Genomic DNA, 18,120 nt, shown 5'->3' with positions numbered 1-18,120 from the left:
CTGAGTAGGACTGACACTCATTTGGGAGTAAAAGAGATGGTTTTAACTCTTTGACTAACAAAGAAGAGTCATTACTAAAGAGCAGCACTTTTTAGGGTGAGTAAAAATTTACCTCCATAAAATAGAGGTTTTATAAATTTTTCTCATAGGCTAAACAAAATTTAAAAGTTTGTCATTCCATATCCACTTTTTTCTTCATCATCAAGACATGTGTTAGCAAGATTCTCTGAATTCCTCAGTAATTATCCAGTGCCTGCTGCAGTTTCTGGATTTTGAACTGTTCATGTTTAGGAAGGTGAGTAAAACTGCAGCTAGGTTAGCCTCTTTATTTTTCTAATATATGAAGCCAAGTTTTCAGTGTAGTAGAGAACTGCCAAAAGATAGTTGAAAATGATGAGGAAAAGTATAAGATTTTGCCAAAGTGTGTGGATGTTAATAGAATTTTGAGCCACCAGTGACTTAAAACTATTTGGAATTTTAGTAGGACATCCAGATTTAAAGGACAGATGCTTTTGCATAGATAGTCATAGGCTGACAGTTTACTTGTTACACAGGGAGACACCCTTCCTAGGTGGGCTTCAGTATTGTATTTATAGCTATACTACAGATAATAGACTTCTCTTTTTAGCTGATCAGTCCAATAAACTCTAAAACTCAACATTGGTACAAGAAAGCATGAAGTTGCTTGTGTTTTCTTATTTCCTATAGGACTTACCTTGAAGAAAAAATAGGACTTTGTCAATAGCTTTGTAATAAAGATACCAGGAAGAAAGTTATATAAAGACTTGGGAATGGCTTTAGAAACATTATAACATTTATTAACATATATAAGCAAGAAAGAACAAGAGAATACATTTCCATGAACAAAGAGTTGGTGGGCGTGCCCTGTTGCAAACAAAAAGCTGTTGCTAGAGGAAGCTAATTTAATTGAACTAAATTAAACTCAAAGTACACATTTCTGTCACTGTCCAATGAAAGTCTTGAAATCTGTATTGATGATTTGAGGAGACCGTCATGACAATATTACTAAATGCCCCATGCCTTATTTTTGAAGATAAATACCCATAGTGATAATATTTTAAGCTTGAACGATTTTCTGAGTTAAGATAATTAAGGGTTAAATTTACTCCTTTCTTCTCCTTAACACTTTTCTAACCAGTGGCCAAATAGGCCAAGACAGATAACTTTGAAAATCTTCAACATCTTCAAGGAATCCCTTAATTTGCCAGCTCTCCATAAAGTTGACTCATATGGTTTAAGATCCAGTAGCTATTAATTTCCATATTTGAATCAAAATTAATGTCAGAAAGGCTCTCTCAAAAAAGTTTTTAAACACAGGTTCTAGGCTTCTAGAGGCAATCAAAAGCTAAATTAGATGTTGATTTCTTCTGTGTCAATTCAGTTATACAGTGTACATCATAAGTATTCTATAACACTGTTTTTTAGAAAGTCTAGTAAGTGTTAAATCCCACATTAATCATGTGATATGAGGAAATGGTGATCATAGAATGTCTCATTGGAGGGAATCTTAGAGCCTTTTCTGAAACACTGGTGTTTATTCCAAATGTCTGCTGAATTAGTGAGTTTCAAAGTAAAACGATGTGGGAAGGGTAAAGTGGCTTGTTTTTTTCATTTTTTATGTCTTTCTTCAATCTCCGTTCCCTTTCTCCTTCCAGTGTAACTATGCTTTGTTAGTAATCTTGACTATAGGTCTAGAAAGAAAAAATCTATAACAAAGTGGCAATAACACTTTTTTTTTTTTTTGGCAGTAACACTTTTATTTGTGGATACTTCTTAGACATTATATGCATTTTTCTGTTTTACTCTGTTAATTCATTTGCTCATTTAGTTTTGCAAAGTTACTTAAATTTCTTCACTGTTCAGTAGAGTTGATATAGTTGACAACCTTATGCACATGTATCTTCTAAGATATTAGAATTTTTTATTTTAAAAATTTTCTCAAAAGGCTTGTATTATAATATATTTTATTCCCGTATAGCAATGAAAGAATCACTAAAATGTATTAAAATGTTTTCTACATCATTAGTGCCTTAAAGAAATTCCCCTGAATGTGACAAAACATCCATATTATGGCCTTTTTGTGTGTGTGTGTGTGTGTTAACCCAAGATAAAGTGTTTAATTTACTAAGATATATACTTTTTGGGAATGGACCTTTTTTATGGTGTCATTCTAACAAAGTGGTCTGGTTGTGTAAGAAATCATAAACCAGACCAGATTTTCTCAAAATCCTTTTTTTTTCTTTTAAAGATTTTGTTTGTTAGAGAGAGAGAGAGTGTGCGAGTGCGCGCAAGCAGGGAGAGCATGAGGTAGAGGGAGAGGGAGAGGGAGAATGATGCAGGGCTCAATCCCAGGACCCTAGGATCATAATCTGAGCTGAAGGTAGAGGTACTTAATATTTTGTGTATTGAGATGCTTCATCAAACTATATAATATCTAGAAAAATAGCAAGTGAAGCAGATAATTTTGGACAATGGAAAATTTTCATTGAAATATCAACAGGCTTGCTTATTTATTTATTTATTTATTTATGAGAGAGAGAGAGAGAGAGAGAGAAAGGCACAGAGACACAGGAGGAGGGAGAAGCAGGCTCCATGCTGGGAACCCGACATGGGACCTGATCCTGGGACTCCAGGATCGTGCCCTGGGCCAAAGGCAGGCGCCAAACTGCTGAGCCACCCAGGGCTCCCCAACATAATCTTATTTTATTAGCAGTGGTAATCACTTACTCTTGGGCATGCCAGATGGTCTTTATAAAACAAAAATGTCTTGCCTAAAACACTTTTCAAAAAATACATTTGTCACATAAAATACCTGACTTTGTTTTAAGCAGACGTCTTTTCTTTTTCAGTGTTAATATTCTGAGCCTATGAAAACCACAGCTCTTGCTTAAGTGCTTGTCAGGTACCTGGACACTTGAAGCACTACTGGTTATCAGGCCTTGTTAGAATTTTGTGGATGACTCTAGTTGCATCATAAATCAAAATTCAGACAGTCAGGCTCACCTCAATATCAGAGTAATGTTTTTGATATCTCAAAGGTCTGGTGTGCTCTGTTTAGTGGCTCCATTGAAAGACTGGGGCAATAAGTTTCAGATGGAAATAAATGCAGATATTCAGGGCAAGAGATTCAGAGTGAGAGAATGGAAGAGAATGTAAAGGTACACAACAAGCTTGTTTTTTAAAACTGCAACCAAGAGAACCTTTTCTAAGTATATTCTAAAGGTCAAGTTTCATGTATTTCCTATTTGAGCTCTGTGTGACTGAATGGAGGCTATTTTGCTTCTGATTTATAAGATATTTACCATGACTCAATATTTTGTGAACACCTAATATTGTTAGTGATGTTGTCTTTTATGTGACCCTGCCCTTAAAATAGAAAACAAAGACCCAGTCTGCATTTACAGAAACCCTTCCTTATAGACCTTTGCTGTACAACACAAAAGAGCATCAACCTTAGAGGAAAAGTAATTGGATTTTTCACAAATGAAAGTAGTTTTTTTCTCCTTCCTTTGGGTACATTATAAAGTACCAAGATATCCTTTTTTAGTAGTAATTGTGACTTAATTCTTTTTGTTTTTTTGTGCCCTGATCATGGTTAAGGGAGAAGGAAACAATCATTTTTCTTAAATTGTATCTCTTAAATTCACTGGTGCTTTAATTTCTCACAGCATTATCAAAGGATTGGTTTTCACTGCTTTGGAAGCTAGTTTTAAAAAGTTTTGCTTCAACATAGATAGACCTTGAGGACTGCAGCCATAATTGCTAAGTGAAATAAGCCAGCAACAAAGGGCAGTGAACTATGATACTACCTATTTAGAGTATCCAGAGTGATCAAATTAATAAAAACCGAAAGTATAATGGTGGTTGCCTGGCACTGGAGGGAAGAAAGAATGGAAGTCTGGAGATGGATGGTGGTGATAGTTGCTCAAAGATTGAATGTACATAATGCCAGTGAACTGTTACTTAAAAATGGTTGAGAAGGTAAATTTAATGTTATGTGTATTTTACCACAATTAAAAATAATGATTAAGAGTACAGGTCTTTCTTTCTTTTTTTTTTTTTTTTTAAAAGAATACAGGTCTTAAGTGTTTAATCTTGGATTTTGAACCATTCGACCTCCACATTTGCCAAGAATCAACCCCTCTATTCAGATTTCTTTTAAAAATCTGTTATTAACAGGAGATTGTTATTAACAGGATTAAGATTAAGTGTTATTAACAGGAGATTAAGATTCCTTCTTGTTCTGTGCAACCAGTAAGCTTGTCATCTTCAGTAGAGGAGAATAAAAACTAAAAATATGTATAGAAATAATTCAAAATGAGAACTGAAAACAATTTGTCCCCCCCTCACCCGCTGTCTTTTGTTTGTTTAAATGATGCCATGACAGGTATTGTGTATATGATCATCAAAGAAAGTTGTAGTGGCTTTGACTTTGAGCAAGCTATGTAACCTGGAATATCAGTTAGCTCATCTGTCTGACAGGGATCATTACACCTCCCTCACCAGGAATCAGATGAGATGACGTAGATGAAATGTCTTTGACAAGTATGTCTTTGTCCAAGTACTTGTGTCTATAGCTTAAATAGAACAGGACACGTAACAAAATGCTCCACTTCTCCCAGCTCCCTCCAGGTTTTCTCAGAAACAGCTCTTTCTTCAGTTTCTTCTAAATTTATACTCTGCCTATTTATCCTCCTTTTTGACTTGTTATTTGAATGCATTTTTAAAAAAGATTTAAAAAATTTATTCATGAGAGACAGAGAGAGAGAGAGAGGCAGAGACACAGGCAGAGGGAGAAGCAGGCTCCATGTGGGGATCCTGATGTGGGACTTGATCCTGGGTCTCCAGGATGACACCCTGGGCCAAAGGCTGGCTGCTTGCTTGCTTGCTTATTTATTTATTTAACTTACAGTTATGATATGTGAAATGTTTGCTTTCTTATACTATCTGGTGCTGTCCTCCCCCCAGATATATTCATAATGCAATTTTTGGTTAGTTTTTGAGCATTTACAATATTATGAGTATATAAATATTATGACCTATGGGGCGTTTTAGTATGCGAAGGTATTTCATATTTCCTTTTCTCTTTTCCTTCTTTGGGTATTTTTCAGGGATATTTCTGTTAATGTTATTGTACTGAGAAAATATATTTTGTATGATATCCTTCCTTTCATACTTAATAAGACCTCTTTCATGCCCCAGAATATTGTCTTTGTAAATGTTTTGTGCACCTGAAAAGATTGTGCATTGGCTGCTGTTGAGTGGTATGTTCTGTAAATGTCGGTTAGGACAAGTTGGTTGGTAGTGTTGTTCAAATCCATGTCTTTGCTGATTTGGCACCTACTTCTGTCAGTTACTGGGAGGTTATTGAAAATCTGACTATAAATGTAGACTTTTTCTGTTGTTTTTCTTATAGTTCTGCATGTTTTGCTTCATGGGTTGAATCTCTGTTACTAGGTGCATTAGTGTTTAGGATTTTTTCATATTTTTTAATTGATTCCTTTATCGTTATGAAATGACTATCTGTATCCTAGGTGTAGTATTTGTTCTGAAACCTACTTTGAGATTAATTTAGCGACTTTCTTTAGGTCAGCATTAACATGGTATGTCTTTTTCCATTTGTTACTTTTAATCTACTTGTGTCTTTATATTTTAAATACTTTTCTTGTAGAAGCATATAATTGAGATCTTTTTAAAAAAACCAATTTAGGGCAGCCCCCGTGGCGCAGCGGTTTAGCACCGCCTGCAGCCCAGGGCTTGATCCTGGAGACCCTGGATTGAGTCCCACGTCAGGCTCTTTGTATGAGGCCTGCTTCTCCCTCTGCCTGTGTCTCTGCCTCTCTCTCTCTGTCTCTATGAATAAATAAATGAAATCTTTAAAAAAAATCAATTTACAGTCTCTAACTTTCAATTTGGAATGTTTAGGCCATTTATATTTGTTGTGATTATTGGTATGTTAGTTTAAATCTATCATTCAATCTATGAATTAAATATTTTGATACATGTTTCCTATTTATCCTAATCTTCTTTTCGTGTGTTCTTTTTTTTTTTAATTTTCATGTGTTCTTTTGGATTAATTGAGCTTTTTTTAATGATACCATCGTACCTTTTTTGTTGACTTATTTTTGTTATTTTAGTGTTTACCTTAGTGTGTATCATACACATTTTAAACTCATAATCTGTGTTTATGTGGTATAGTATATTACTTGGTATTTTTTTTTTTTTAAAGATTTATTTATTCATTCATTCAGAGAGAGCGAAGAGAGAGGCAGAGACACAGGTGGAGAGAAGCAGGCTCCATGCAGGGAGCCCGATGTGGGACTCGATCCCAGGTCTCCAGGATCACACCCCAGGCTGCAGGCGGCGCTAAACCGCTGCGCCACCGGGGCTGCCCCTTGGTATGTTTTATAAAAACCTTGTGATAGTGTGCTTTCATTTCTTTCTTCCCTACCTTTGTGCTATTGTCATATGTTTTACTTTTGCTTTTTTTTTTAGATTATTTATTTATTTATTCATGAGAGACACAGAGAGAGAGAGAGAGAGTCAAGACACAGGCAGAGGGAGAATCGGGCTCCATACAAGGAGCCTGACGTGGGACTCAATCCTGGGTCTCCAGGATCATGTCCTGGGCCGAAGGCAGTGCTAAACCACTGAGCCACCTGGGCTGCCCGTAGTTTTGCGTATTTTTATAACCTTTTCACTACATTGTTACTGTTTATGTTTCAGTCGCCAGTTGTTTTTTAAACAGACTTGATTAAAAAAAATCTTCTATGTTTACCAATGTGATAACTTACTACTGCCTTTGACATTCTTGTACATAGGTCCATATTTCCATATAGTGTCCTTTTCATTCTGTCCAAAGGATGAACTTTAACATTTCTTACTGGTGATGAATTCTTTCAGGTTTTGGAACTTTGAAAAAAAATCTTTATTTAGTCTTTGTTTTAAAGATATTTTCACTGAGTATAGAATTCTAGGTTGGCTTTTTTCTTTCAAAGTTTTTTAAAGGTGTTATTCTACTGTCTTGTTAACTTGCATTGTTTTTAATGAAAATTCTGTGGTCCTCTGTATACTGTTGACCCTTGAACAACACATGTTTGAACTGCATGGGTTCACTTATATGCCACTTAAGAAAGAAAGATTTTATTTATTTATTCATGAGAGACGCACAGAGAGATTGAGAGAGACATACGCAGGGGGAGAAGTAGGCTCCCTATAGGGAGCTTCATGTGGGACTTGATCACAAGACCCCAGGATCACAATCTCAGCCAAAGGCAGATGCTCAACCACTGAGTCACCCAGGTGCCCCTTATATGCCAGTTTTTTACATTGCAATATTGTAAATATATTTTCCTTAAAATTTTCTTAACATTTTCTTTTCTCTAGCTTGTATCATTTAAGAATATAGTACAAATAATGTACAAAATGTGTTACACTTTATGCTATTAAGTCTTTTGGTTAACAGTAAGCTATTAGTAAAGTTTTTGAAGAGTAAAAAGTTATGCATGGATTTTTTTTACTCTGTGTGGGGTTGGTATCCTTAACCCCCATGTTGTTCAGTGGTAAAATGTCTAGCTTGTGAGAGTTTGAACTCTGGGGGGAAGTTACCAATTATATTTGTGCAACAAATAAGGTAAAGTCCCAGATCTCATTGGTACTGTGGCAGTAGAGCAGAAGATAAATTCTGAATTATGCTGGGATAAAAGAATGCATGAGTTCTTGTTGAGATACATATGTAGAAAAAGAGGGAGAAATAAATGTGAATGGTAAATGCAACTAAACTGAATAGGAAAACTTTGTGTTCTGTGTGTGTGTGAAGGCAGGAGTATTGATGAATTTGGTCTTAGACCAAATTTAAAGTAATGCAGGGACTGCATATGTTCTATCAGCAACTCAGAAATTGGAAGTGTCTGAAAGATCTAAAGTCAGTTTTGAGAAGCTGTCATATTAAGATGAAATTCTTGTATACAGCTGGTGTTCACTAAATATTTTAAAGACAAAACAGAATCGAAACTTATTGTATTTTGAACATGCAACTGGAGAGGTCTTTAAGGACACATATTGCAGCACCTCACCCTCTAGAGTTTCTGGTGTTGTGGGCATGGGATGGGGCTGGAGTCATTTGCATGTCTGACAAATTCCCAGGTCATTCTGCTGTTGCTCCTGGTTTGGAGATCACATTTTGACAACTACTAATTCAGGGGGGTGAATATAGAAAGCACAAAGGAATGCTTTGATTCTTAGGGGAGGAAGACGAAAAGAAGATGAATCACAGAGGTCACAATAGTAGTGACCATCAGTCACAGGATGACACTAGTGATATGGATTCTAGAAAAGAAAGACATATTTTAGGATTTCAGATTTGGTTAATAAGTGGCAGTAAGTGAGGGAGAGAGAAAAATGAATCACTGAGTAACGACTATCAAATTAAATGAATAGTGTTGCTATTTGTGGTCCTAGAGAGCAGTGTTTATTCTTTTGTAATCACAGATGTTTGAAGATTTGATGAAAATTGAGGATTCTTCTCTTAGACAAAGGTACATGTGCTCATAGTTTGGCACACATTTTTTAGCAGGTTCATAAATTTAATTGATAGAACCAGCATCCAAGTGAAGAATTCAGATTTAAAGTAGTCTCATTAAGTAGTAGGTGTGGATAAAACAGAAAGAATAGAGAGGTAGGAGGTAGTAATTGTGGATATGTACAGTTAGTCCTTCATGATTGTGAACATTGTTGGGAGTTGACTGATGATTGTGGAATTTCCCTTCGTTGACGTCCTTGATATAATAAACCTGTGGCAGTCTGCACAACTTTCTGAGTTCTCGGGATACTATGAAAGAAAATGTACTAATTTCAAGAAAATGAAATGGCTCAAGGCTTTCGTGACTTCCTTTTCTGGCCATTTGTTCCCTTGCTGCTTTTCTGCTCTAAAGGGGTTGGAAAAATTAACTGTTTGGGATGATTCAGTCTTAACAGTCTTTCAGTCACATATTAAGCAAGTTTCCTGTCTTTTAAGGAAAACACAAATTATCTTTTTTTCCTGGAAGAATATGAATTATTTTAATTTCAGTCAACAATTCTAGTAGAAACATTTCACTGTTTTTATATCCTTGATCAAATGCTCTGGACTTAACATCAAAAAATTTTTCATTGATACCTGGGTGGCTCAGTCGGTTAAGTGTTTTACTCTTGATTTGGCTTTGGTCATGATCTTGGGGTCATGAGATCGAGCCTCATTTCTGGCTTTATGCTGGCGTGGAACCTGTTTGAAATTTTCCCTCTCCCTCTGCCCTGCCCGCTTCCCCCAATGCCTGTGCTCACGCTCTTGAAAAAAATCCGTCTTTTTCATTGATTTCTAACTCCTTTTGTTCATTGTGTGACTTTGGACAAAGGTCAAGAGCTCAAACTTCTTTTAGTTTCAGCTTGCTCTTTTGCTTGGTGAGGATAATGATAACCTGCCTTACAGGGATTTTTAAGGATCAAATAAATTTGTAAGGTACTTAGTGAACTATACAAGTTCATAGACACTGGTCTTGGCAGTGGAGTTTTGGATGTGACACCAAAAGCACAGGCAATGAAAGCAAGAATAAGTTGGGACTATGACACTAGAATGCCTTACAAAGTGGAAAAACCATCAGTAAAATGGCAGTCTATAATGGAAGAAAATATTTGCAATTCATATATCTCTATGGTGCTAATATCAAAAATATGTAAGGAACTCATATAACTCAGTAGCAAAAACCCAAATTTAAAAACAGGTTAACATTTTTCTTAGAGAACATACAAATGGCCAACAGATACATGAAAAGATATTCAGTATCACTAATCATCAGGTCAGTGCTAATCAAAATGACAATGAAATACCCACCTCATACCTGTCAGATTGGCTATTATCAAAACAACAAAATATAACAAGTCTTGGTGAAAATGTGCAAGAAAGGGAACCCTTGTACAGTGTTGGTGGGAATGTAAATTTGTACAGTTATGATGGAACATATTTAAGAAGTTCATCAAAAGTTATAAAATAGGACTATATGATTCAGCAGTTCCACTACTGGATATATGAGCAAAAGACATAAACCAGTCTCAGATACCTTCACGCTCATGTTCATTGTAGTATTAGTCACTATAGCTAAGATATGGAAACAACCTAACGGTCTCTCAGTGGGTGAACAGATAAATAGTTCTGTCTCCCTCTCCTTCTCTCCTGCCTTGTGCGTGCTTGTGCATACACTTGTGCACACATACACCATGGAATATTGTTCAGTCATAAAAAAAGAACACCTTGTCCTTGTGACAACATGGATGAATCTAAAAGGACATTATGCTAAGTGAAATAAGCCAGACAGAATGCAAATACTGTATGATCTCACTTATATGTAGAGTATAAAAAGTTAAACTCACAGGAAGGGGGGAGTTGGGAGATGGAGGATATAGGAGTATTGGTCAAAGGGTACAAACTTTCAGTTATAAGAGGAATAAATTCTGGGTATCTAGTACAGCATGGTGTCTACAGTTAATACTGTATTGTACATTTGAAATTTGTTAAGAGGAGATCTTAAATGTTCTTAACATATACAAAAAATGGTAACTATGTGAGATATTTTTTAATTAGCTTGATTGTGATCATTTCACAATATATACATATTTCAAACCATCACATTAACACCTTTAATATGTACATTTTTTTTGTCCATTATACCTTAATAAAACTGAAAAAAAAAAAACCTAATATAATGTAAAAAGAGATGTTGCTTAGTTTCTACCTTAAGTACTACGGTAGAATTTTACCGTTAGTTGTTGTCTAGGAAATGGGATCTATTCTAGGAAATTTGTCTTTGCTCTCATTTATTAGCTGCATTGCAGCCCTAGACTGAAATTATGAGGAAAGGCAGCATAAATTCTGGTAAATATTCCTAGTGGAGTAATTTATTCATATACCTTTGGAGAGAACCTGCATATGCTATGTATGTGACATATAGGATGTTTATATAGCCTGTGATTTGCTTCACTATATTTAGTCCAGAAATCTTGTACATAAATCAAATAGGAAGATTGGACTAGATCAATGTGATAGAAAACAGAATTACGTTTTGATTTTTTTTTCTGGAAGGAAGAATTTATGATATTGCTATGGACAGAAAATTAGCCATAAAATATTGTTTTGTTATTTGCCTTTATTCTTTGTTTTTGTCTCTTTGGATGTATACATTTTCAAAATAAAAATTAGATTAAAAATTGTTTTAGATCTGCTCTAAGCCATTGTATGTAAATGGTATTATTTTTATGATGCTAGACTGCTGTCATCACTAATTAATCCTAGAAGCTAAATATTTGTTTGCTCCAAGATGCTGAACCCTTGACTCGATGTTTATTTGTTTACTTAAAAACGTTTATTTTAGAGAGAGAGAGAAAACGAGAACATGTATATGAATGAGTGAGGGGAGAAGGGTCAGAGGGAGAGACTTTAAGCAGACTCCCCACTGAATGTGGAGCTACAGTTCCAGGCTTGAAATCAGGACCCTGAGATTTCACCCCGAGCCAAAAGAGTTGGATATTTAACCGACTGAATCATCCAGGTGCCCCAGATTTTTATTTAGGAAGAGATTAAACTGACATTGTTCTAACCATAAACTTTTGGGTGAGTGTACATCAGATCAGCTCTTTTTCCACACTTAAGTCTTGATAAGCCTTACCTGGCTTTTCAAGACCCGCCTAGTTGGGCAAATGTACCTTATGTTTACATTGCTTATATTTTGCAAAGATAAGTTTCAATAGAGGTAGGTGTAAATTAAGGTAAAAATTCTTTCCTAAGTTTGCTTCATGTCTTTTCCAAGCTTTAAGATGATTAGCCGTAATTAATTGCATCTGCAAGGCGAAGTCTGAGTCTTAGCTAAACTTACAAAAATGGTTAAAGGGCTAAAGGAGCCTAAACCTGCTGCAGGTTTTAGCATCCATTGTCTTCAGGTTCACTACCCATATATAGTATTGAGCAGATTACTGTCTGAAGAACTAAAGAGCTACATCTATGGTGAATAGAAATGGGATAGTGAATGCTGAGGTGTGGTATTCTCAGCAGCCCATTTCACTTTTGGATTTCTTTTAGATGCAGGGATTTTCTTCCTGCTGCAGTTTTAACCAAAGTAATGCAACATAACCTAACACAGCTCAGTGATCCATAAATCAGGCTTCAGTCTAGCTATGTGACATTAATGTGCAGCAACCGAAAATGTTTCAATGTTATTAGTGTAGTTTCTCCACAGTAGTGATGATTTCCTGAGAAGACATTTAGCTTGACTTCATCAAGATAGAAATGTTAGTGAATTCTGTCCTGCTACTGTTACATACATAATGTATGTAAAAACAGTATTTTGTTTTTATTAGTAAAACAGATTTTTACTTTAAAAAATAGTCTTAAGCCGTTAACACAACTGTGTATTTTCTGTCGGATATGGTGGGATTTCATCTGTGTTGTTTTACCATGTCTGTTTGAATAATATAGATGCACATTATGGATAGAAATTACAGTGATTTCACAGAAATTGTGAAATATATAAATAGCTGAATATGTAGGAATTTGATGTGAATACTCTTGGAACTTACTAAAAGACCCTATCCTTGTGGTTCTTACTTTATTTATATAAATGAGCATTTTCTTGAGCTACTTCCTGGTTTTATCTTTACTTTGAAAATCTTTTCATTAAATTGGGATAAATTTTACTTTCCAGACCCAGAATTAAAATTGAAACCAAGTAAAGGTAAGTTCTTTAGGTTCTGATTTAAACTGTTTCCTTTTAAGGAGGAACTGTTAAATTCTGTTCTTCTGGGAACACTTAAAACCTGGGCCTCTGAAACTTGAAAAGAAGTGCTATATGGAAATAAATTATATTTATTCAAAAGATAATTTTCTTGAATATCTGCTATGTTTATTGCTTTAGATTATGCACTGTAGGCAGAAGTGTGTATGTAGTCCCTACTCTCAAAGTCTAATTGAAATAGTGGAATAGCAGACGCTTGAAACTTATGGGAGATATGTTCTGAAACCTTCAAGGTACCAGTGTAGTGTTATCTTTTTCTTAGCTATAGAATGTGGGTGATAATACCCTACCTTTACAAATTGTGAGAATTATTTTAGATCCTGTGTTAAATAATCATCATTTCTGAGTAAGTTGATCACTTTCCTTTCCTACTTTGTATTATTTTCAATACCCTGGCTTAAGGAGTTAAGGACTTAAGTTCAGATGTCAGATATACATACTGTGATATTTAAGCAAATTGTACCAAGTTGTACGCAGCACTTTAGTTTTCTTATCTGGAAAATGAGGAGTAGGGATAGAACTTAGCTTGCTGTGAGGATTTAATAAAGTATTGTGTAAGGCAAATAGTACCTGGTATGTAGTAAGTGCTTAATAAATGTCAGTTTACTGTGTATCAACTTAGGATATAAAAATCTCAGAAATAATACTATACAGACTGTGGTGAAAAACCAGTTATTTTCTTCAACCTGTCACAATCCAGTGTTTTTGTAAAATACAAGTGAATTACTGGATTAAAAAATTCAACTATAAAGACAAAATAAGTTCTGTTTTTTTTAAAGGTTTGTTTTTTTATTGGAGAGAGAGGGAGTGGGGAGGAGAGGAGAGAGAGAGAGAATCTGAAGCAGACTATGCTGAGTGCAGAACACGATGCAGTGCTCCATCTCACAACTCTGAGATCACGACTTGAGCTAAAATCAAGAGTTGGATGCTTCACCCACTGAGCCTCCCATGCACCCCTGAAGTTTTCTAAATTCTTACCCTTAACATTTCTACTGATCTCCTTGTAGGCCATTAATATTTTGTACAGTGTCACTGGTCCATGACTGTACTTTGAGTAGCACACTGTCTTTTTTTTTTTTTTTTTTTATGATAGTCACACAGAGAGAGAGAGGCAGAGACACAGGCAGAGGGAGAAGCAGGCTCCATGCACCGGGAGCCCGACGTGGGATTCGATCCCGGGTCTCCAGGATCACGCCCTGGGCCAAAGGCAGGCGCTAAACCGCTGCGCCACCCAGGGATCCCTAGCACACTGTCTTAGTGTGTATGGAGTCTTAGAGAAGGCAGAATATGTGTGCACCAGTGTGTAGGTGAGGAGTGAAGCAGAATCATTCTTACAACATTTAGTAGCTAGCAGTTCAAGCCCATTTCTCGACCTGAACAGTATATGAGGGTCGTTTGAGGCTTCTGGAGTGCCTTCCTCTGATTGTTATTCCATCCCTTCCCAGATATTAGAATTGTTGCTCTTCTCCTTTCAGCTATGCAGTTCTCTAGTTGCTCTTAACTTTAGAGCTAGGAGAACTTTAGTCTCAGAAGGCCAGATAAGCATGCATAGTCTCAAATCAGCTCTACTAAGTGGATAAGAGTACGATGCTGAATACTATTACCTTGTGGGCTGAGGTGAAACAGTCATTGACAGTGACTTAAGGATCCCCTTAAAGATCTCCTTGAGGATTGATTGCAACCTCAAACCAGACTGTGTGCTTGTGGACAAATGGGGAACCATAGGTAGAGGAGCTTGGCATTTGTTTTCCTTCTGTGCAAAAGCAGCGACAGACCAAGTATTTTTTTGTACAGAATTGCAAACAGCAGGTTTTACAAATAGCAACTGTGGTTGACAACCGAAAGTCTACAAAATGCTAGATGCAGCCAGGATTGGAATTCTCTTCCAAGTATTTTAGAGGGAACCAAGCATTACCAGATTTTGTCTTCTGAGAAAGTATAAATTGTCAGTGAGCAGGTGCTAAGTGCCAGACACTGTGTTAAGGTATTTTATAAAGATATCTCAATTCTCACCACAAATTACAAGATTCTTATTTTTAAATGAGCAAACAAGGTTTACAAAGATCAAACAACTTGGGATCCCTGGGTGGTGCAGCGGTTTGGCGCCGGCCTTTGGCCCAGGGCACGATCCTGGAGACCCGGGATCGAATCCCACATCAGGCTCCCGGTACATGGAGCCTGCTTCTCCCTCTGTCTATGTCTCTGCCTCTCTCTCTCTCTCTCTCTCTCTCTCTCTATCATAAGTAAATAAAAATTAAAAAAAAAAAAAAAAAGATCAAACAACTTGTCGAAAGCAGTTTAGTTTGTAAGTGGCAGAACTTGATTTTGAAACTAGATTTGCCAGACTCCTAAGTAAGTTTTCTTTATTTCACCTAAAGAGAAAATTACAAATAACTTTTTTTTTCCTAGACCCATTTGAGGGTAGGTCACTAACCTGAGACTCCATCACTTCCAAATATTTTAGTGTTTATTTCCTGAAAACAAGAACATTTTGATACATTTATACATTGCTGTTATCTAGTCTTCAGACCGCATTCAAGTTTGCCGCTTATCCCAGTGATGTCTTGTGTAGCATATATCCCTATAATTCTGTTTATTTCCTTCTGAAACAGTTCCTCAGTTTTTTTTTTTTTTTTAAACTTTTGTGAACTTGGTACTTTTGGAGATTACAAGGCAGTTGTTTTGTATAATGTTTCTTGATTTGGTCCTATCTGTTGTTTTCTCTTGCTTTAGGTTATGGACTTTTGGAGGAATATCATCTAAGTGTGTGACCATTTCAGTTTGATCCATTAGTAATGATTACCACTTTGATTGCTTTATTGAGGTGTTGTCTGTTGGGCTTCATTGCTATAAAGTTACTCTTCTCACTTTTATAATTAACAAATGTTTTGTAGAAAGGTGCTTTACAACTATGTAACTCTTCCATCCCTGTGACAGTTTATTTACTTATTCATTAAATTTGTTATCTGTATGGACTCATAGTTCTTGTTTTATTTAATTGGTTATGACCTGTTACTACTGTTATGCATTTTGATGTCCAGATTGTCCCAGATTTGGCCAGTAAGAGCTCCTTCAGGTTGATTTCTGTGCCTTTTTGACACATTCCTTGACAAAATACTCCAGAGATTTTTCTTGCTTTCTGGCACAAGGTGTTCCAGGCTCATTTTGCACCTTTCTGGCTCCAATCCTGGAATTAGTAATTTCTCCAAGGAACTTTCATTATTTTAGTGGAAAATAGTATTCAGAAGACAAGATCTGGGTCATTAGCATGCTTATTGCTATTGGAATGTTGTTGCTCCTATGTCGTCTTAGTGGATACATACATGTTTGCCTCTATATTTATTTATATCTTTAAGTATGTTGAGAATCATGAATTCATATAACTCTAATTCCAGTCTGATACCACAGGATTCATTCTCTTATTTTCTAATCTCCTTCTTTTATTGTGAGAAACTTGGCTTCCGTTGTCTTTAATACATATACTAAGTGACCAATATCTCTATATCTTACTAGTCTCCCATCTCTATTGCTGCCTTTGGCCCTGAATGGATGCTCTGCTTTTCCTTCTTAGATTCTGACTCCCCATTCCAGACAGTTCCTCACGTTCCATCTCCCCATGTAGGATACGATTTTCCTTTAGCTTGGGCTCCCAAGTGAATTTTCTTCATGACCATATTATACTATCTCAGTCCTCTTATTTTGGTGTTTTTGCTACTCTATATAAACTGCAGCATTAAGAGTTCTCCAGAACAATTGTCCTGTTCATAGGAGAGCACCAACTAAAATGTCTGAGTGGGAGAAATTGAATGTGAGAGCTGAAAAATAACTTTTCCTGTGATCAGCCTCGGTTAGTAATTTGTATTCTGCAAATCATCACAGAACTAGAATTGTTCCTTTGACAAGAAATTGGACTTAATGGGTTGTCTCTCGAATTCTCATTAGAGATTAAAAAGAAAAACAAATTTTACTGTTATGCAGAGGATGTAGAATGAGGTAGGTTCCTGGGTGGGCAAGAGGGTTTAGAATGGGTAGGAAGAAAGAATCTACTCTGAAGGGACTAATTGGGTTGGGCCTGACCATTGGCAGGATATTCTGTATTCACCAAGCCAGACAGGATGGAGACTTACTTGAGTTGGGGCAAACTAGATGCAGAGACTCCTCCTTTGGAAGGGTGAAGGCTGACTGGCTGAGGATCAGTAGGAGGCATGAAGCTGGGCATGGGGTGACAGTTATATTTGGTCTGTGCTGTTCTATGGGAACAATAAGCAGGAAGGATGGCTAACAGTTACTGAGAGGGAGGTTTTAAATCTTTTAACAGTGAAAACTGGGACGGTGAATGACCAACATGGCATGTTACCCTAGAGTATGCTCATTCCCAGTACTGCGTACTGTCTTATATTTTCTCATCAGACTAAAGTGATACGAAAATTTATTTTAACCTTGTTTTTACCCCCAAAGGGTATCTAGTAATTTGGGGATATTGTGAAATCTCACCCTTAAAATATACTTAAAGGTATATTTCAGTGCAGCGAAACAAAATGTATGGTTTTGGAGTTTTGTTTGTTTTTTAGCAAGAGAAAGGTGTATCAGTGAATCAAATATACTGTAGTGGTCAGAGTAATGGATAATGTGCTCAGAATAACTTAAGATGTAGGGGAGTTGGTCTAATAGTTACTGAAATTTACTCTGATTAATTCATTTTTTTTTTCTATCTCTTCTCTATCTGAATTCAGTAATTTCAAAGTTACTCCCTAGTTGTCTGAGGAAAACTGTTTGATGGGAACCTTGGTTAGTAAGTTCTTGCTCAGTGTTTATCTTTAGGAAACCATCAAATTACTCTTAAGGTTATTGAATTGATTTAGTATCATTAAAGTGAGAGAAGTTAACAGGATTTATTAGAATGTAAAGTCATTTCCAGAAGGAAAAAACATAGGTCAGAAATTTTTTCAAAAAGCTTTCAGATTTTCCATGTTAAGAACATGTGAACATTTATGGATTGGGTAAAATGTATGTGGCAAGGATGCCTGGGTGGGTCAGTGGTTGGATGTCTGTCTTCAGCTTGGGGTGTGGTCCCTGGGTCCTGGGATTGGGTCCCACATTGGGCTCCTTGCATGGAGCCTGCTTCTGCTTCTGCCTGTGTCTCCCTCCCTCTCTGCCTCTCATGAATAAATGGATAAAATCTTAAAAAAATATGTGGCAATTCCTTGTACCATTGTTACAGTTTTATAATGTTATTTAATTATTTGTTATATAATTTTTATAGTAAAAGTTAAAAGTAAAA

The 18,120-nt window shown here is 36.1% G+C and overlaps 1 protein-coding gene across 11 annotated transcripts in view; it reads left to right on the top strand.

The window, feature by feature from the left end:
- Positions 1–18,120, top strand: part of ZFAND3 (zinc finger AN1-type containing 3) — a 324,488-nt gene that overhangs the window by 120,497 nt on the left and 185,871 nt on the right. For 5 of the 11 annotated variants that reach the window (XM_072833190.1, XM_072833189.1, XM_072833195.1 and 2 more), the window contains exon 3: positions 12,750–12,779. The exons of the other annotated variants lie outside the window; for them this stretch is intronic. In XM_072833190.1, the coding sequence (XP_072689291.1) occupies positions 12,750–12,779 (30 nt within the window). The remainder of the gene's footprint in view (positions 1–12,749; positions 12,780–18,120) is intronic. 11 annotated transcript variants of the gene reach the window in all.

Source organism: Canis lupus, chromosome 7, assembly GCF_048164855.1.
Source record: "Canis lupus baileyi chromosome 7, mCanLup2.hap1, whole genome shotgun sequence".
In the NCBI taxonomy this organism is placed as follows: Eukaryota; Metazoa; Chordata; class Mammalia; order Carnivora; family Canidae; genus Canis; species Canis lupus.
This window is presented reverse-complemented; position numbering and strand designations above follow the sequence as displayed.